Source organism: Lasioglossum baleicum, unplaced genomic scaffold, assembly GCF_051020765.1.
Source record: "Lasioglossum baleicum unplaced genomic scaffold, iyLasBale1 scaffold0029, whole genome shotgun sequence".
Taxonomy (NCBI): Eukaryota; Metazoa; Arthropoda; class Insecta; order Hymenoptera; family Halictidae; genus Lasioglossum; species Lasioglossum baleicum.
In genome coordinates, this window is record NW_027469089.1 from 1,103,493 (window position 1) to 1,124,846 (window position 21,354).

Below are 21,354 nucleotides of genomic sequence, written 5' to 3' on the forward strand. Positions count from 1 at the left end.
TCGGCAGCGAGAGGTCAAGAGCAGCGATTGCCTCCTTCTGCTAGATTGTGATAACGCAGAAGGAGGCAGCGGAGAGGGAGAGGGAAGCCGACCCGCTCTCCGCCAGGAGGCTAGCATCGGCGGGGCAACCCCGACGAGGCCGACGGCCCCCGTAAGGGGCCGCAGACGTAATGGCGGCGGTGGCACTACTTAGTACTTCCACCGCCGCCAAGGGGGGCTGGCCGTTAAGGCGCCCCCGAGGTGGACAGGTCGCGGGGGGCGAGGTGGCGCAATAATCCCCTCCCCCCCCCTCTCTACAAAGATGCGACCTGCCGGTCCACCCCCCTCCTTTCATTTTATAATATTTCATTTTACTCTATATTATAAATTTTATCTTTATCTTTTATTCCCCTTTATTTTCCCCCCTTCTTATGTTTATTGTGTTTTGTCCATTGTATTTATTTACTTATTATTATTTATTTATTTATTGACTTTTATTTTATCTATTTTATCTATACACCTTTTCAATTATTGATTTATCTTGTATTTTATCATATTTTTAAGTTTTATGCAGGTTGACCAGGGGGGTGGGACGGGGGGAGGGGGCAGACGCGAGCCGGAACTCGCCTCTGTCCCCTCCTTGTCGCGTGCGGAAAAAATGCAATGCAGCGTGTACGAGTATTTGCACATGTATAAAAATCGGATGGCGCGGTAACAAAAATTCTAAATTATACAGCGCAAGTTGCAGCAATGCATGCGCATAAGTTAAATTACCTGCATACAGCCGTTTCCTCAAACTGTGTGTTCATAACTGGCACTGGGACGATCGCAGTGCCACCACTGCGAGGAGGCCCAGGACTCTGTGCGGCATACGCTGGAAGAATGTCCAGCGTTGTCGGCACCGCGCAGAGACCTAAGGGGCGTTATTGGGATGGACCTCTCGTTGCCGGTCGTGGTCGACCACATGATCGGCAGCGAGAGGTCAAGGGCAGCGTTTGCCTACTTCTGCGAGATTGTGATAACGCAGAAGGAGGCAGCGGGGAGGGAGAGGGAAGCCGACCCGCTCTCCGCCAGGAGGCTAGCATCGGCGGGGCAACCCCCACGAGGCCGACGGCCCCCGTAATGGGCCTCAGACGTAATGGCGGCAGTGGTACTACTTAGTACTTCCACCGCCGCCAAGTGGGGGTTGGCCGTTATGGCGCCCCCGAGATGGACAGGTCGCGGGGGGCGAGGTGGCGCAATAATCCCCTCCCCCCCCACTCTACAAAGATGCGACCTGCCGGTCCACCCCCCTCCTTTCATTTTATAATATTTCATTTTACTCTATATTATAAATTTTATCTTTATCTTTTATTCCCCTTTATTTTGCCCCCCTTCTTATGTTTATTGTGTTTTGTCCATTGTATTTATTTACTTATTATTATTTATTTATTTATTGACTTTTATTTTATCTATTTTATCTATACACCTTTTCAATTATTGATTTTATCTTGTATTTTATCATATTTTTAAGTTTTATGCGGGTTGACCAGGGGGGTGGGACGGGGGTAGGGGACAGACGCGAGCCGGAACTCGCCTCTGTCCCTTCCTTGTCGCGTGCGGAAAAAAATACAATGCAGCGTGTACGAGTATTTGCACATGTATAAAAATCGGATGGCGTGGTAACAAAAATTCTAAATTATACAGCACAAGTTGCAGCAATGCATGCGCATAAGTGAAATTACCTGCATACCGCCGTTTCCTCAAACTGTGTGTTCATAACTGGCACTAGGAGGATTGCAGTGCCACCACTGCGAGGAGGCCCAGGACTCTGCGCGGCATACGCTGGAAGAATGTCCAGCGTGGTCGGCACCGCGCAGAGACCTAAGGGGCGTTATTGGGATGGATCTCCCGTTGCCGGTCGTGGTCGACCACATGATCGGCAGCGAGAGGTCAAGAGCAGCGATTGCCTCCTTCTGCTAGATTGTGATAACGCAGAAGGAGGCAGCGGAGAGGGAGAGGGAAGCCGACCCGCTCTCCGCCAGGAGGCTAGCATCGGCGGGGCAACCCCCACGAGGCCGACGGCCCTCGTAATGGGCCTCAGACGTAATGGCGGCGGTGGTACTACTTAGTACTTCCACCGCCGCCAAGGGGGGCTGGCCGATATGGCGCCCCCGAGGTGGTCAGGTCGCGGGGGGCGTGGTGGAGCAATAATCCCCTCCCCCCCCTTTACAAAGATGCGACCTGCCGGTCGACCCCCCTCCTTTTATTTTATAATATTTCATTTTACTCTATATTATAAATTTTATCTTTATCTTTTATTCCCCTTTATTTTGGCCCCCCTTCTTATGTTTGTTGTGTTTTGTCCATTGTATTTATTTACTTATTATTATTTATTTATTTATTGACTTTTATTTTATCTATACACCTTTTCATTTACTGATTTTATCTTTTATTTTATCATATTTTAAAGTTTTATGCGGGTTGACCAGGGGGGTGGGACGGGGGGAGGGGACAGACGCGTGCCGGAACTCGCCTCTGTCCCCTCCTTGTCGCGTGCGGAAAAAAATACAATGCAGCGTGTACGAGTATTTGCACATGTATAAAAATCGGATGGCGTGGTAACAAAAATTCTAAATTATACAGCACAAGTTGCAGCAATGCATGCGCATAAGTGAAATTACCTGCATACCGCCGTTTCCTCAAACTGTGTGTTCATAACTGGCACTAGGAGGATCGCAGTGCCACCACTGCGAGGAGGCCCAGGACTCTGCGCGGCATACGCTGGAAGAATGTCCAGCGTGGTCGGCACCGCGCAGAGACCTAAGGGGCGTTATTGGGATGGATCTCCCGTTGCCGGTCGTGGTCGACCACATGATCGGCAGCGAGTGGTCAAGAGCAGCGATTGCTTCCTTCTGCGAGATTGTGATAACGCAGAAGGAGGCAGCGGAGAGGGAGAGGGAAGCCGACCCGCTCTCCGCCAGGAGGCTAGCATCGGCGGGGCAACCCCCACGAGTCCGACGGCCCTCAGACGTAATGGCGGCGGTGGTACTACTTAGTACTTCCACCGCCGCCAAGGGGGGCTGGCCGTTATGGCGCCCCCGAGGTGGACAGGTCGCGGGGGGCGAGGTGGCGCAATAATCCCCTCCTCCCCCACTCTACAAAGATGCGACCTGCCGGTCCACCCCCTCCTTTCATTTTATAATATTTCTTTTTACTCTATATTATAAATTTTATCTTTATCTTTTATTCCCCTTTATTTTGCCCCCCTTCTTATGTTTATTGTGTTTTGTCCATTGTATTTATTTACTTATTATTATTTATTTATTTATTGACTTTTATTTTATCTATTTTATCTATACACCTTTTCAATTATTGATTTTATGTTTTATTTTATCATATTTTTAAGTTTTATGCGGGTTGACGGGGGGGTGGGACGGGGGGAGGGGACAGACGCGAGCCGGAACTCGCCTCTGTCCCCTCCTTGTCGCGTGCGGAAAAAAATACAATGCAGCGTGTACGAGTATTTGCACATGTATAAAAATCGGATGGCGTGGTAACAAAAATTCTAAATTATACAGCACAAGTTGCAGCAATGCATGCGCATAAGTGAAATTACCTGCATACCGCCGTTTCCTCAAACTGTGTGTTCATAACTGGCACTAGGAGGATCGCAGTGCCACCACTGCGAGGAGGCCCAGGACTCTGCGCGGCATACGCTGGAAGAATGTCCAGCGTGGTCGGCACCGCGCAGAGACCTAAGGGGCGTTATTGGGATGGACCTCTCGTTGCCGGTCGTGGTCGACCACATGATCGGCAGCGAGAGGTCAAGAGCAGCGATTGCCTCCTTCTGCGAGATTGTGATAACGCAGAAGGAGGCAGCGGTGAGGGAGAGGGAAGCCGACCCGCTCTCCGCCAGGAGGCTAGCATCGGCGGGGCAACCCCGACGAGGCCGACGGCCCCCGTAAGGGGCCGCAGACGTAATGGCGGCGGTGGTACTACTTAGTACTTCCACCGCGCCAAGGGGGGCTGGCCGTTATGGCGACCCCGAGGTGGACAGGTCGCGGGGGGCGAGGTGGAGCAATAATCCCCTCCCCCCCTCTCTACAAAGATGCGACCTGCCGGTCGACCCCCCTCCTTTTATTTTATAATATTTCTTTTTAGTCTATATTATAAATTTTATCTTTATCTTTTATTCCCCTTTATTTTGCCCCCCTTCTTATGTTTGTTGTGTTTTGTCCATTGTATTTATTTACTTATTATTATTTATTTATTTATTGACTTTTATTTTATCTATTTTATTTATACACCTTTTCATTTACTGATTTTATCTTTTATTTTATCATATTTTTAAGTTTTATGCGGGTTGACCATGGTGGTGGGACGGGGGGAGGGGACAGACGCGAGCCGGAACTCGCCTCTGTCCCCTCCTTGTCGCGTGCGGAAAAAAATACAATGCAGCGTGTACGAGTATTTGCACATGTATAAAAATCGGATGGCGCGGTAACAAAAATTCTAAATTATACAGCACAAGTTGTAGCAATGCATGCGCATAAGTTAATTTACCTGCATACCGCCGTTTCCTCAAACAGTGTGTTCATAACTGGCACTAGGAGGATCGCAGTGCCACCACTGCGAGGAGGCCCAGGACTCTGCGCGGCATACGCTGGAAGAATGTCCAGCGTGGTCGGCACCGCGCAGAGACCTAAGGGGCGTTATTGGGATGGATCTCCCGTTGCCGATCGTGGTCGACCACATGATCGGCAGCGAGAGGTCAAGAGCAGCGATTGCCTCCTTCTGCTAGATTGTGATAACGCAGAAGGAGGCAGCGGAGTGGGAGAGGGAAGCCGACCCGCTCTCCGCCAGGAGGCTAGCATCGGCGGGGCAACCCCGACGAGGCCGACGGCCCCCGTAAGGGGCCGCAGACGTAATGGCGGCGGTGGTACTACTTAGTACTTCCACCGCCGCCAAGGGGGGCTGGCCGTTATGGCGCCCCCGAGGTGGACAGGTCGCGGGGGGCGTGGTGGAACAATAATCCCCTCCCCCCTCTACAAAGATGCGACCTGCCGGTCGACCCCCCTCCTTTTATTTTATAATATTTCATTTTACACTATATTATAAATTTTATCTTTATCTTTTATTCCCCTTTATTTTGCCCCCCTTCTTATGTTTATTGTGTTTTGTCCATTGTATTTATTTACTTATTATTATTTATTTATTTATTGACTTTTATTTTATCTATTTTATCTATACACCTTTTCAATTATTGATTTTATCTTGTATTTTATCATATTTTTAAGTTTTATGCGGGTTGACCAAGGGGGTGGGACGGGGGGAGGGGACAGACGCGAGCCGGAACTCACCTCTGTCCCCTCCTTGTCGCGTGCGGAAAAAAATACAATGCAGCGTGTACGAGTATTTGCACATGTATAAAAATCGGATGGCGTGGTAACAAAAATTCTAAATTATACAGCACAAGTTGCAGCACTGCATGCGCATAAGTGAAATTACCTGCATACCGCCGTTTCCTTAAACTGTGTGTTCATAACTGGCATTGGGAGGATCGCAGTGCCACCACTGCGAGGAGGCCCAGGACTCTGCGCGGCATACGCTGGAAGAATGTCCAGCGTGGTCGGCACCGCGAAGAGACCTAAGGGGCGTTATTGGGATGGACCTCCCGTTGCCGGTCGTGGTCGACCACATGATCGGCAGCGAGAGGTCAAGAGCAGCGATTGCCTCCTTCTGCTAGATTGTGATAACGCAGAAGGAGGCAGCGGAGTGGGAGAGGGAAGCCGACCCGCTCTCCGCCAGGAGGCTAGCATCGGCGGGGAAACCCCGACGAGGCCGACGGCCCCCGTAAGGGGCCGCAGACGTAATGGCGGCGGTGGTACTACTTAGTACTTCCACCGCCGCCAAGGGGGGCTGGCCGTTAAGGCGCCCCCGAGGTGGACAGGTCGCGGGGGGCGAGGTGGAGCAATAATCCCCTCCCACCCCTCTACAAAGATGCGACCTGCCGGTCGACCACCCTCCTTTTATTTTATAATATTTCATTTTACTCTATATTATAAATTTTATCTTTATCTTTTATTCCTCTTTATTTTGCCACCCTTCTTATGTTTGTTGTGTTTTGTCCATTGTATTTATTTACTTATTATTATTTATTTATTTATTGACTTTTATTTTATCTATTTTATCTATACACCTTTTCATTTACTGATTTTATCTTTTATTTTATCATATTTTTAAGTTTTATGCGGGTTGACCAGGGTGGTGGGACGGGGGGAGGGGACAGACGCGAGCCGGAACTCGCCTCTGTCCCCTCCTTGTCGCGTGCGGAAAAAAATACAATGCAGCGTGTACGAGTATTTGCACATGTATAAAAATCGGATGGCGCGGTAACAAAAATTCTAAATTATACAGCACAGGTTGCAGCAATGCATGCGCATAAGTTAAATTACCTGCATACCTCCGTTTCCTCAAACTGTGTGTTCATAACTGGCACTAGGAGGATCGCAGTGCCACCACTGCGAGGAGGCCCAGGACTCTGCGCGGCATACGCTGGAAGAATCTCCAGCGAGGTCAGCACCGCGCAGAAACCTAAGGGGCGTTATTGGGATGGACCTTCCGTTGCCGGTCGTGGTCGACCACATGATCGGCAGCGAGAGGTCAAGAGCAGCGATTGCCTCCTTCTGCTAGATTGTGATAACGCAGAAGGAGGCAGCGGAGAGGGAGAGGGAAGCCGACCCGCTCTCCGCCAGGAGGCTAGCATCGGCGGGGCAACCCCGACGAGGCCGACGGCCCCGTAAGGGGCCGCAGACGTAATGGCGGCGGTTGCACTACTTAGTACTTCCACCGCCGCCAAGGGGGGCTGGCCGTTAAGGCGCCCCCGAGGTGGACAGGTCGCGGGGGGCGAGGTGGCGCAATAATCCCCTCCCCCCCCCTCTCTACAAAGATGCGACCTGCCGGTCCACCCCCCTCCTTTCATTTTACAATATTTCATTTCACTCTATATTATAAATTTTATCTTTATCTTTTATTCCCCTTTATTTTGCCCCCCTTCTTATGTTTATTGTGTTTTGTCCATTGTATTTATTTACTTATTATTATTTATTTATTTATTGACTTTTATTTTATCTATTTTATCTATACACCTTTTCATTTACTGATTTTATCTTGTATTTTATCATATTTTTAAGTTTTATGCGGGTTGACCAGGGTGGCGGGACGGGGGGAGGGGACAGACGCGAGCCGGAACTCGCCTCTGTCCCCTCCTTGTCGCGTGCGGAAAAAAATACAATGCAGCGTGTACGAGTATTTGCACATGTATAAAAATCGGATGGCGCGGTAACAAAAATTCTAAATTATACAGCACAGGTTGCAGCAATGCATGCGCATAAGTTAAATTACCTGCATACCTCCGTTTCCTCAAACTGTGTGTTCATAACTGGCACTAGGAGGATCGCAGTGCCACCACTGCGAGGAGGCCCAGGACTCTGCGCGGCATACGCTGGAAGAATGTCCAGCGTGGTCAGCACCGCGCAGAAACCTAAGGGGCGTTATTGGGATGGACCTTCCGTTGCCGGTCGTGGTCAACCACATGATCGGCAGCGAGAGGTCAAGAGCAGCGATTGCCTCCTTCTGCTAGATTGTGATAACGCAGAAGGAGGCAGCGGAGAGGGAGAGGGAAGCCGACCCGCTCTCCGCCAGGAGGCTAGCATCGGCGGGGCAACCCCGACGAGGCCGACGGCCCCCGTAAGGGGCCGCAGACGTAATGGCGGCGGTGGCACTACTTAGTACTTCCACCGCCGCCAAGGGGGGCTGGCCGTTAAGGCGCCCCCGAGGTGGACAGGTCGCGGGGGGCGAGGTGGCGCAATAATCCCCTCCCCCCCCCTCTCTACAAAGATGCGACCTGCCGGTCCACCCCCCTCCTTTCATTTTATAATATTTCATTTTACTCTATATTATAAATTTTATCTTTATCTTTTATTCCCCTTTATTTTGCCCCCCTTCTTATGTTTATTGTGTTTTGTCCATTGTATTTATTTACTTATTATTATTTATTTATTTATTGACTTTTATTTTATCTATTTTATCTATACACCTTTTCAATTATTGATTTTATCTTGTATTTTATCATATTTTTAAGTTTTATGCGGGTTGGCCAGGGGGGTGGGACGGGGGGAGGGGGCAGACGCGAGCCGGAACTCGCCTCTGTCCCCTCCTTGTCGCGTGCGGAAAAAATGCAATGCAGCGTGTACGAGTATTTGCACATGTATAAAAATCGGATGGCGCGGTAACAAAAATTCTAAATTATACAGCGCAAGTTGCAGCAATGCATGCGCATAAGTTAAATTACCTGCATACAGCCGTTTCCTCAAACTGTGTGTTCATAACTGGCACTGGGAGGATCGCAGTGCCACCACTGCGAGGAGGCCCAGGACTCTGCGCGGCATACGCTGGAAGAATGTCCAGCGTAGTCGGCACCGCGCAGAGACCTAAGGGGCGTTATTGGGATGGACCTCTCGTTGCCGGTCGTGGTCGACCACATGATCGGCAGCGAGAGGTCAAGGGCAGCGTTTGCCTCCTTCTGCGAGATTGTGATAACGCAGAAGGAGGCAGCGGGGAGGGAGAGGGAAGCCGACCCGCTCTCCGCCAGGAGGCTAGCATCGGCGGGGCAACCCCCACGAAGCCGACGGCCCCCGTAATGGGCCTCAGACGTAATGGCGGCAGTGGTACTACTTAGTACTTCCACCGCCGCCAAGGGGGGGTTGGCCGTTATGGCGCCCCCGAGGTGGACAGGTCGCGGGGGGCGAGGTGGCGCAATAATCCCCTCCCCCCCCCACTCTACAAAGATGCGACCTGCCGGTCCACCCCCCTCCTTTCATTTTATAATATTTCATTTTACTCTATATTATAAATTTTATCTTTATCTTTTATTCCCCTTTATTTTGCCCCCCTTCTTATGTTTATTGTGTTTTGTCCATTGTATTTATTTACTTATTATTATTTATTTATAAATTATAAGGAGGCTCGACACGGAATTCAGGCTCGATACAGAATTCATAAAGATTCGACACGACGTGTTATTTCGTTGATCGCTCGCAGGGGACTATAGCTGCCTGTTGCATTGATTAGTCGCCGGCCGTGTGCGCGATCGAAGCGCTCTCGGATTAAGCTTCACGGAATCCGAACGCCGGTTTTCAGTTTCCGATACCCACCGCGTATATCTACCATATACATACATATATATATATATATATATAAGGAGGCTCGACACGGAATTCAGGCTCGATACGGAATTCATAAAGATTCGACACGACGTGTTATTTCGTTGATCGCTCGCAGGGGACTGTCTCTTTTTATTTTTAAACAAAATCACAACGTAAACATTAACAAAACATTAACGCAATCAATAAAAACATATATAACACTTGCAATCAATAAAAACATATATAACACTTGCAATCAATAAAAACATATATAACATGCACACTTACATCATTCTTACAATTCGGCCGTCCTGACGACAAATCGTCCCGATTTACCGAAATATAAACAACAAATATATACCGATGACAAATATATGTCGATTCACAGCTTACAACTCTCGGCCGTCCTGACGACAAATCGTCTCGATTTAATATCTAAATTTAAAATTAAACACCTAAATCTACGGTGACGGTCGCCACGGTCGCATGTTGGCGGCTTCCCATGTTCCACGGTAGGGTATTTGCGACAACTGGAACCCCTCTACATCTTTGATTACGTATCGATCGTTTCGCAATACACGATCGATCTCGTACGGTCCTTTAAACCGCGGAATCATTTTTGTTGACACTCCTGGGGTGCAATCGTAATTCTTGATGAACACCTTATCTCCAACCCTATATTTATTCGGAACCTTATGTCTTTTATCGAAAGTGCGTTTTTGTGACTCCTGATTCTTCCGAATCTGTTCACTAGCTTCTTTTCGGGTACTGTTCAAATCACGGGAAACACTAATCTTTCCACTGATTTCCAACATATCACGCAACCCATCTATGACCTCACCACGCTGTTGCATCCCAAACAGTAACATACTCGGACTCTTGTTGGTAGACTTACAAAAAGTATTATTGCACGCAAATTCAACCTCTCGCAACACATTGTGCCATACCACACCACGCTCACTCATCAATTTAGCGATCATCGGCAAAATTGTGCGGTTATATCTTTCTACCTGCCCGTTCGCCTGAGGGGAAGCGGTCGCTATCATAACGTGCTGTATATTATACTCTTGTGTAAACTCATCAAATTCACGAGACGTAAAACAACTTCCTCGGTCCGAAACGATACGCAGTGGCCGACTATAATGCTCGAAATACGATTTTAAACACTTTATAAGATCGGCGGTGTTCGTTGTTTTAGTTGGATACATTTTAATATACTTAGTGAACGCGTCGACTACAACAAATATATAATTGTAACGCGATTTGTGCGATCTCGAAACAGGAGCCAAATGATCAATGTGTAGCGTATCAAAAGGTGCATCCCCTTTCGGTATACAGTGCAAGGTACCTTCCAATTTTCCGTAGTTTGGCGTGTACGCAATACATTTCAAACAGCCACGAATGTGTTTCTCGATCTTGGATCTCATATCCGGAAACCAATAAGTATCTGCAATGTTCCGCGCAGTTTTCTCAATTCCGACGTGTCCCATCTCATTGTGGTATTTATACATAACGCTCGATTCCAAATTGCTCGGCACGTAAAACAAAATTTTACCCTGATACTTCCGATATACTAGACCGTTCCTCATTTCGTACAATTTACTTTCCGTGGTTTCTAACTCTGTACGGATTTTCTCGATGTCTTTATCATTATGTTGGCATAGCGCTAAATTTCTATCGAACGAATTGTCTTCGATCACGAGAACCTGACGACTTAACGAGTCTACGTGGAGCATACGCGAACCAGCCCTATGCTCTAGCACATAGTCGTAATTTTGCATTTCAAGTACCCAACGTGCAATTCGAGGATTTGTCTCTTTTTTATTTAGTGTCAAACTAAGAGCTTGACAATCCGTAAGTATCTTAAATTTTATTCCTAGTAAATATGTTCGGAAACGGCGGAGGGCAGAAACGATTGCTAGCGTTTCTAACTCGAAACTATGATAGCGCGATTCAATCTCGGTTGTTCGTTTAGAAAAGTAAAATACTGGATGCAGCTTCTTGTCGGCTTTCCTTTGCAACAGGATAGCACCAAACCCCGACGCGCTCGCGTCACAATGCAACTCAGTCTCGTCTCGCGGAGAATAAATACTTAATATCGGTGCGTTTAACAATCGATTCTTAAGCATCTCGAATGCTTGTTTTTCTTTTTCGCCTAACTGAAACTTCGCATCCTTTCTCGTCAAATCGTACAAAGGCTTCGCGAGGATAGAAAAACCCTCAATAAATTTCCGAAAATATGAACAGAGGCCTAAAAATCCCTGCACCTCTCGAACATTTCGCGGGAGAGGAAATTTCTTTACCGCCTCGAGTCCTTGTTCCGTCGGCCTAATTCCTTCGTTCGTTACAGTATAACCCAAATAATCGAGTTTTGTTTGGAGAAATCTGCATTTATCTAACCGTAAATTCAAAAGATTCGCTGTAAGTAGTTTAAATACTTTTCCGAGGACTTCCATATGATGTTCTATCGTCTCAGTCGCGATAAGAAAATCATCCAAATAAACAGATATTTCGCCCTCATTGATTAGTTCTTTAAAGATTTCCGTGACGTAGCGTTGGAATTTAAGAGGCGCACCTTTTAACCCGAATGGCATCCTCGTGTATTCGTATTGCCCGAAAGGCGTTACGAACGATGTAAATTTAACCGACGCTTCGTCCATCTTAACATGGAAAAATCCATCTTTTAAATCGAGTGTCGTGAAATATTTTTTTCCCTCCAGTAGATCTAATTGATCTTCGATCAATGGCAGAGGAAAGTTATCGCGAACCGTGATTTTATTCAATGTGCGGAAATCTACGCACATTCTAATTTCTCCGTTCTTTTTCTTCGTCAGAACGATAGGAGATGCGTACTCGGATGTGCTCTCCCTAATTATACCTCTTTCTAATAATCCGTCGAGGATACAACGTAATTTATTTTTCTCATCATACGATAATCTACGAGGTGAAAATGAAAAAGGTTTGTCGTTCGTAAGCGTTAATTTCATCGTATTTTCTACGCTTGGCTCTGCAGGTCTCTGTGCGTTAATGTACGTCTTATTAAACAACTCGCGTGCTCGTGTCTTAATCTCAGCCGAAAGGCTCTCGTCGAAATGCATGTCGTCGGCACTAATGCACGCGTTAACCTGATCTACCTCAATGTTCATAATGTCGGCTATATCGTTGCATTCTACCGTTTCTTCTCTACTCAACGATAACTTGGCAATTTTCATGAAGTCGCGTCCTAAAACTAATGGGTTTTTCATCGTTTCATCCGGTACAATTCTCAACATAACATAATATTTTACTGCGTCATAAATAATCGTAGCTCGCATCTTTCCTAAAACGTTCAAGTCACTACCATTAATTCCATGAAACCTATCTGAATCGCGATCGGTCATAAAACACATTCTCGGAATGTAACCCTCTTTAACAAAACTAATCGGGCTCCCTGAATCAATTAGTGCGTTTACTTTTGTACTGAAACTACCGCTCTCGCTACTTATCTGTAATTCTACCGCACGCCGAAAGTCATCGTCTTCTTTCCGCCCACGGGTAATGTGGTTGACTTCGCCCCTCGTTGTCTGTGTGCTGCATTGATTTGCTCGATGACCCATCTGTCCGCACGTGAAACAGGAACCCCTTTCTCTTGCTGGCTTCGTACAATCAGCTGAGAAGTGACCCGGCTCGTTGCAATTAAAACATCTCCGCCCGGTGCTCGCTGATCCTTGTCCTTCCCTCGGCAATGGCCTTCCTGATCCTTGTCCTTCCCTCGGCAATGGCCTTCCTGATCCGACAGCTGAAGGGCCTGTTGTTTGGTGGCGTATGGGTGGTCTACCGGATCCATCCAACGGTGTGACTTTACCCGACAGCAAAACTCCTTCCGATAATCGCGGTCTTCCCGCCGGCAACTTGACGTTTGTGAAAGCCGTCAGTATTTCATCCACGGACTTATAACACTGCACCTTAGCTTGTATTTGCAATTCCCTATTCGGTATACCGTCAACGACGTAGCTAAGTAATTCTGTTTCCGAAACAGGCACTCGGTTTGCAAGGATTGTCTTATCATGCACGTAATCGGCGAAAGATTCTTCCACGGCCCATTTCCTCGTTTCAAGCTCGCGTCTCAAACATAAAGGATCTAGTCGTTGCCCGTACAGCCTCTTCAACTCTTTCAAAAGCTCATCGGTGCCTAATTCCACACAGTCCATTCTAGAATGATACCACTTCAATGCGCGACCCGTCAATCTGCTACACACTAGAGCTTTCGCTTGGTGGTTGTCCAACTCGTACGTCGACAGGAGTCCTCTCACCTGTTTCTCCCACCGGTCAAAGTCCTTACTATTCCCACCAAATTCACCCACTATTTCTTTCAACTCTTGCCACTTCTTCACTTTCATCCGCCCAGATGCGCTTGCTTCTGATCTTGGCGTCTCCCGTAACAACGCCAATTCTCTTCTAAACAGTTCGTTCTCTCGTACAACAACGTCTCGTTCTCTCCTTAGAACGTCTAATTCGCGTAAAGTTATCTCGTCCACCAGCCCTCTCGTATCGGGTCGGTGGCGAGTCTCGTCGCTCGTCCCCGCAACCGGTTCTTCCGTACACCCATCATCTGTCATAGCTAATTCTTCCACTGTGACACCAGCACCCAATAAACGTTTTATCAGTTCGGCCTTCGTACCAGTCGATTGCAAATTCTTGGCTTTCAGCTTCTCTTTCAGTTCCGGTACCGTAAGAGAACAACTCATTTTAAAGCGACACGGTATGAAATTTCACACAAATGTCCGTCACGTAACTTCACGTAAAACCGACTTGAAATTGAAATTGCGAAACGACTGTCTCAATCCCACTTCTGAAAATTATAAGGAGGCTCGACACGGAATTCAGGCTCGATACAGAATTCATAAAGATTCGACACGACGTGTTATTTCGTTGATCGCTCGCAGGGGACTATAGCTGCCTGTTGCATTGATTAGTCGCCGGCCGTGTGCGCGATCGAAGCGCTCCCGGATTAAGCTTCACGGAATCCGAACGCCGTTTTTCAGTTTCCGATACCCACCGCGTATATCTACCATATACATACATATATATATATATATATATAAGGAGGCTCGACACGGAATTCAGGCTCGATACGGAATTCATAAAGATTCGACACGACGTGTTATTTCGTTGATCGCTCGCAGGGGACTGTCTCTTTTTATTTTTAAACAAAATCACAACGTAAACATTAACAAAACATTAACGCAATCAATAAAAACATATATAACACTTGCAATCAATAAAAACATATATAACACTTGCAATCAATAAAAACATATATAACATGCACACTTACATCATTCTTACATTATTGACTTTTATTTTATCTATTTTATCTATACACCTTTTCAATTATTGATTTTATCTTGTATTTTATCATATTTTTAAGTTTTATGCGGGTTGACCAGGGGGGTGGGACGGGGGTAGGGGACAGACGCGAGCCGGAACTCGCCTCTGTCCCTTCCTTGTCGCGTGCGGAAAAAAATACAATGCAGCGTGTACGAGTATTTGCACATGTATAAAAATCGGATGGCGCGGTAACAAAAATTCTAAATTATACAGCGCAAGTTGCAGCAATGCATGCGCATAAGTTAAATTACCTGCATGCAGCCATTTCCTCAAACTGTGTGTTCATAACTGGCACTGGGAGGATCGCAGTGCCACCACTGCGAGGAGGCCCAGGACTCTGCGCGGCATACGCTGGAAGAATGTCCAGCGTGGTCGGCACCGCGCAGAGACCTAAGGGGCGTTATTGGGATGGATCTCTCGTTGCCGGTCGTGGTCGACCACATGATCGGCAGCGAGTGGTCAAGAGCAGCGATTGCTTCCTTCTGCGAGATTGTGATAACGCAGAAGAAGGCAGCGGGGAGGGAGAGGGAAGCCGACCCGCTCTCCGCCAGGAGGCTAGCATCGGCGGGGCAACCCAAACAAGGCCGACGGCCCTCAGACGTAATGGCGGCAGTGGTACTACTTAGTACTTCCACCGCCGCCAAGGGGGGCTGGCCGTTATGGCGCCCCCGAGGTGGACATGTCGCGGGGGGCGAGGTGGCGCAATAATCCCCTCCCCCCCACTCTACAAAGATGCGACCTGCCGGTCCACCCCCTCCTTTCATTTTATAATATTTCTTTTTACTCTATATTATAAATTTTATCTTTATCTTTTATTCCCCTTTATTTTGCCCCCCTTCTTATGTTTATTGTGTTTTGTCCATTGTATTTATTTACTTATTATTATTTATTTATTTATTGACTTCTATTTTATCTATTTTATCTATACACCTTTTCAATTACTGATTTTATCTTGTATTTTATCATATTTTTAAGTTTTATGCGGGTTGACGGGGGGGTGGGACGGGGGGAGGGGACAGACGCGAGCCGGAACTCGCCTCTGTCCCCTCCTTGTCGCGTGCGGAAAAAAATACAATGCAGCGTGTACGAGTATTTGCACATGTATAAAAATCGGATGGCGTGGTAACAAAAATTCTAAATTATACAGCACAAGTTGCAGCAATGCATGCGCATAAGTGAAATTACCTGCATACCGCCGTTTCCTCAAACTGTGTGTTCATAACTGGCACTAGGAGGATCGCAGTGCCACCACTGCGAGGAGGCCCAGGACTCTGCGCGGCATACGCTGGAAGAATGTCCAGCGTGGTCGGCACCGCGCAGAGACCTACGGGGCGTTATTGGGATGGACCTCTCGTTGCCGGTCGTGGTCGACCACATGATCGGCAGCGAGAGGTCAAGAGCAGCGATTGCCTCCTTCTGCGAGATTGTGATAACGCAGAAGGAGGCTGCGGAGAGGGAGAGGGAAGCCGACCCGCTCTCCGCCAGGAGGCTAGCATCGGCGGGGCAACCCCGACGAGGCCGACGGCCCCCGTAAGGGGCCGCAGACGTAATGGCGGCGGTGGTACTACTTAGTACTTCCACCGCGCCAAGGGGGGCTGGCCGTTATGGCGACCCCGAGGTGGACAGGTCGCGGGGGGCGAGGTGGAGCAATAATCCCCTCCCCCCCTCTCTACAAAGATGCGACCTGCCGGTCGACCCTCCTCCTTTTATTTTATAATATTTCTTTTTTCTCTATATTATAAATTTTATCTTTATCTTTTATTCCCCTTTATTTTGCCCCCCTTCTTATGTTTGTTGTGTTTTGTCCATTGTATTTATTTACTTATTATTATTTATTTATTTATTGACTTTTATTTTATCTATTTTATCTATACACCTTTTCATTTACTGATTTTATCTTTTATTTTATCATATTTTTAAGTTTTATGCGGGTTGACCAGGGTGATGGGACGGGGGGAGGGGACAGACGCGAGCCGGAACTCGCCTCTGTCCCCTCCTTGTCGCGTGCGGAAAAAAATACAATGCAGCGTTTACGAGTATTTGCACATGTATAAAAATCGGATGGCGCGGTAACAAAAATTCTAAATTATACAGCACAAGTTGCAGCAATGCATGCGCATAAGTGAAATTACCTGCATACCGCCGTTTCCTTAAACTGTGTGTTCATAACTGGCACTAGGAGGATCGCAGTGCCACCACTGCGAGGAGGCCCAGGACTCTGCGCGGCATACGCTGGAAGAATGTCCAGCGTGGTCGGCACCGCGCAGAGACCTAAGGGGCGTTATTGGGATGGACCTCTCGTTGCCGGTCGTGGTCGACCACATGATCGGCAGCGAGAGGTCAAGAGCAGCGATTGCCTCCTTCTGCTAGATTGTGATAACGCAGAAGGAGGCAGCGGAGAGGGAGAGGGAAGCCGACCCGCTCTCCGCCAGGAGGCTAGCATCGGCGGGGCAACCCAAACGAGGCCGACGGCCCCCGTAAGGGGCCGCAGACGTAATGGCGGCGGTGGTACTACTTAGTACTTCCACCGCCGCCAAGGGGGGCTGGCCGTTAAGGCGCCCCCGAGGTGGACAGGTCGCGGGGGGCGAGGTGGAGCAATAATTCCCTCCCACCCCTCTACAAAGATGCGACCTGCCGGTCCACCCCCCTCCTTTCATTTTATAATATTTCATTTTACTCTATATTATAAATTTTATCTTTATCTTTTATTCCCCTTTATTTTGCCCCCCTTCTTATGTTTATTGTGTTTTGTCCATTGTATTTATTTACTTATTATTATTTATTTATTTATTGACTTTTATTTTATCTATTTTATCTATACACCTTTTCATTTACTGATTTTATCTTTTATTTTATCATATTTTTAAGTTTTATGCGGGTTGACAGGGGGGCGGGACGGGGGGAGGGGACAGACGCGAGCCGGAACTCGCCTCTGTCCCCTCCTTGTCGCGTGCGGAAAAAAATACAATGCAGCGTGTACGAGTATTTGCACATGTATAAAAATCGGATGGCGTGGTAACAAAAATTCTAAATTATACAGCACAAGTTGCAGCAATGCATGCGCATAAGTTAATTTACCTGCATACCGCCGTTTCCTCAAACTGTGTGTTCATAACTGGCACTAGGAGGATCGCAGTGCCACCACTGCGAGGAGGCCCAGGACTCTGCGCGGCATACGCTGGAAGAATGTCCACCGTGGTCGGCACCGCGCAGAGACCTAAGGGGCGTTATTGGGATGGATCTCTCGTTGCCGGTCGTGGTCGACCACATGATCGGCAGCGAGTGGTCAAGAGCAGCGATTGCTTCCTTCTGCGAGATTGTGATAACGCAGAAGAAGGCAGCGGGGAGGGAGAGGGAAGCCGACCCGCTCTCCGCCAGGAGGCTAGCATCGGCGGGGCAACCCAAACGAGGCCGACGGCCCTCAGACGTAATGGCGGCAGTGGTACTACTTAGTACTTCCACCGCCGCCAAGGGGGGCTGGCCGTTATGGCGCCCCCGAGGTGGACAGGTCGCGGGGGGCGAGGTGGCGCAATAATCCCCTCCCCCCCACTCTACAAAGATGCGACCTGCCGGTCCACCCCCTAATTTCATTTTATAATATTTCTTTTTACTCTATATTATAAATTTTATCTTTATCTTTTATTCCCCTTTATTTTGCCCCCCTTCTTATGTTTATTGTGTTTTGTCCATTGTATTTATTTACTTATTATTATTTATTTATTTATTGACTTCTATTTTATCTATTTTATCTATACACCTTTTCAATTATTGATTTTATCTTGTATTTTATCATATTTTTAAGTTTTATGCGGGTTGACGGGGGGGTGGGACGGGGGGAGGGGACAGACGCGAGCCGGAACTCGCCTCTGTCCCCTCCTTGTCGCGTGCGGAAAAAAATACAATGCAGCGTGTACGAGTATTTGCACATGTATAAAAATCGGATGGCGTGGTAACAAAAATTCTAAATTATACAGCACAAGTTGCAGCAATGCATGCGCATAAGTGAAATTACCTGCATACCGCCGTTTCCTCAAACTGTGTGTTCATAACTGGCACTAGGAGGATCGCAGTGCCACCACTGCGAGGAGGCCCAGGACTCTGCGCGGCATACGCTGGAAGAATGTCCAGCGTGGTCGGCACCGCGCAGAGACCTACGGGGCGTTATTGGGATGGACCTCTCGTTGCCGGTCGTGGTCGACCACATGATCGGCAGCGAGAGGTCAAGAGCAGCGATTGCCTCCTTCTGCGAGATTGTGATAACGCAGAAGGAGGCTGCGGAGAGGGAGAGGGAAGCCGACCCGCTCTCCGCCAGGAGGCTAGCATCGGCGGGGCAACCCCGACGAGGCCGACGGCCCCCGTAAGGGGCCGCAGACGTAATGGCGGCGGTGGTACTACTTAGTACTTCCACCGCGCCAAGGGGGGCTGGCCGTTATGGCGACCCCGAGGTGGACAGGTCGCGGGGGGCGAGGTGGAGCAATAATCCCCTCCCCCCCTCTCTACAAAGATGCGACCTGCCGGTCGACCCTCCTCCTTTTATTTTATAATATTTCTTTTTTCTCTATATTATAAATTTTATCTTTATCTTTTATTCCCCTTTATTTTGCCCCCCTTCTTATGTTTGTTGTGTTTTGTCCATTGTATTTATTTACTTATTATTATTTATTTATTTATTGACTTTTATTTTATCTATTTTATCTATACACCTTTTCATTTACTGATTTTATCTTTTATTTTATCATATTTTTAAGTTTTATGCGGGTTGACCAGGGTGATGGGACGGGGGGAGGGGACAGACGCGAGCCGGAACTCGCCTCTGTCCCCTCCTTGTCGCGTGCGGAAAAAAATACAATGCAGCGTGTACGAGTATTTGCACATGTATAAAAATCGGATGGCGCGGTAACAAAAATTCTAAATTATACAGCACAAGTTGCAGCAATGCATGCGCATAAGTGAAATTACCTGCATACCGCCGTTTCCTTAAACTGTGTGTTCATAACTGGCATTGGGAGGATCGCAGTGCCACCACTGCGAGGAGGCCCAGGACTCTGCGCGGCATACGCTGGAAGAATGTCCAGCGTGGTCGGCACCGCGAAGAGACCTAAGGGGCGTTATTGGGATGGACCTCCCGTTGCCGGTCGTGGTCGACCACATGATCGGCAGCGAGAGGTCAAGAGCAGCGATTGCCTCCTTCTGCTAGATTGTGATAACGCAGAAGGAGGCAGCGGAGAGGGAGAGGGAAGCCGACCCGCTCTCCGCCAGGAGGCTAGCATCGGCGGGGCAACCCCGACGAGGCCGACGGCCCCCGTAAGGGGCCGCAGACGTAATGGCGGCGGTGGTACTACTTAGTACTTCCACCGCCGCCAAGGGGGGCTGGCCGTTAAGGCGCCCCCGAGGTGGACAGGTCGCGGGGGGCGAGGTGGAGCAATAATTCCCTCCCACCCCTCTACAAAGATGCGACCTGCCGGTCGACCACCCTCCTTTTATTTTATAATATTTCATTTTACTCTATATTATAAATTTTATCTTTATCTTTTATTCCTCTTTATTTTGCCACCCTTCTTATGTTTGTTGTGTTTTGTCCATTGTATTTATTTACTTATTATTATTTATTTATTTATTGACTTTTATTTTATCTATTTTATCTGTACACCTTTTCATTTACTGATTTTATCTTTTATTTTATCATATTTTTAAGTTTTATGCGGGTTGACCAGGGTGGTGGGACGGGGGGAGGGGACAGACGCGAGCCGGAACTCGCCTCTGTCCCCTCCTTGTCGCGTGCGGAAAAAAATACAATGCAGCGTGTACGACTATTTGCACATGTATAAAAATCGGATGGCGCGGTAACAAAAATTCTAAATTATACAGCACAGGTTGCAGCAATGCATGCGCATAAGTTAAATTACCTGCATACCTCCGTTTCCTCAAACTGTGTGTTCATAACTGGCACTAGGAGGATCGCAGTGCCACCACTGCGAGGAGGCCCAGGACTCTGCGCGGCATACGCTGCAAGAATGTCCAGCGTGGTCGGCACCGCGCAGAGACCTAAGGGGCGTTATTGGGATGGATCTCCCGTTGCCGGTCGTGGTCGACCACATGATCGGCAGCGAGAGGTCAAGAGCAGCGATTGCCTCCTTCTGCGAGATTGTGTTAACGCAGAAGGAGGCAGCGGAGAGGGAGAGGGAAGCCGACCCGCTCTCCGTCAGGAGGCTAGCATCGGCGGGGCAACCCCCACGAGGCCGACGGCCCTCGTAATGGGCCTCAGACGTAATGGCGGCGGTGGTACTACTTAGTACTTCCACCGCCGCCAAGGGGGGCTGGCCGTTATGGCGCCCCCGAGGTGGACAGGTCGCGGGGGGCGTGGTGGAGCAATAATCCCCTCCCCCCCTCTACAAAGATGCGACCTGCCGGTGGAACCCCCTCCTTTTATTTTATAATATTTCATTTTACTCTATATTATAAATTTTATCTTTATCTTTTATTCCCCTTTATTTTGCCCCTCTTCTTATGTTTGTTGTGTTTTGTCCATTGTATTTATTTACTTATTATTATTTATTTATTTAATGACTTTTATTTTATCTATACACCTTTTCATTTACTGATTTTATCTTTTATTTTATCATATTTTTAAGTTTTATGCGGGTTGACAGGGGGGCGGGACGGGGGGAGGGGACAGACGCGAGCCGGAACTCGCCTCTGTCCCCTCCTTGTCGCGTGCGGAAAAAAATACAATGCAGCGTGTACGAGTATTTGCACATGTATAAAAATCGGATGGCGCGGTAACAAAAATTCTAAATTATACAGCACAAGTTGCAGC

General features: G+C 48.0%; 1 protein-coding gene across 1 annotated transcript; it reads right to left on the reverse strand.

The window, feature by feature from the left end:
* Positions 1 to 9,628: 9,628 nt before the first annotated feature.
* Positions 9,629 to 13,894, reverse strand: LOC143219480 (uncharacterized). Its single transcript, XM_076445429.1, has 4 exons — positions 10,723 to 13,894; positions 10,516 to 10,614; positions 10,029 to 10,401; positions 9,629 to 9,842 (listed from the first exon to the last, which is right to left on the reverse strand). Exons 1-4 carry the CDS (start codon positions 13,892 to 13,894, stop codon positions 9,629 to 9,631), a joined length of 3,858 nt encoding a protein of 1,285 aa, XP_076301544.1.
* Positions 13,895 to 21,354: the final 7,460 nt, after the last annotated feature.

Excerpts from the sequence above, each read along its gene's own strand:
- LOC143219480 (XM_076445429.1), bottom strand. The coding sequence starts at position 13,894 with ATGAGTTGTTCTCTTACGGTACCGGAACTGAAAGAGAAGCTGAAAGCC. Across the intron at positions 10,615-10,722 it reads AGTATATCGGAAGTATCAGG|ATACTTATTGGTTTCCGGAT; the intron begins GTAAAATTTTGT and ends GGAACATTGCAG. Across the intron at positions 10,402-10,515 it reads AAACTACGGAAAATTGGAAG|TCGACGCGTTCACTAAGTAT; the intron begins GTACCTTGCACT and ends TATTTGTTGTAG.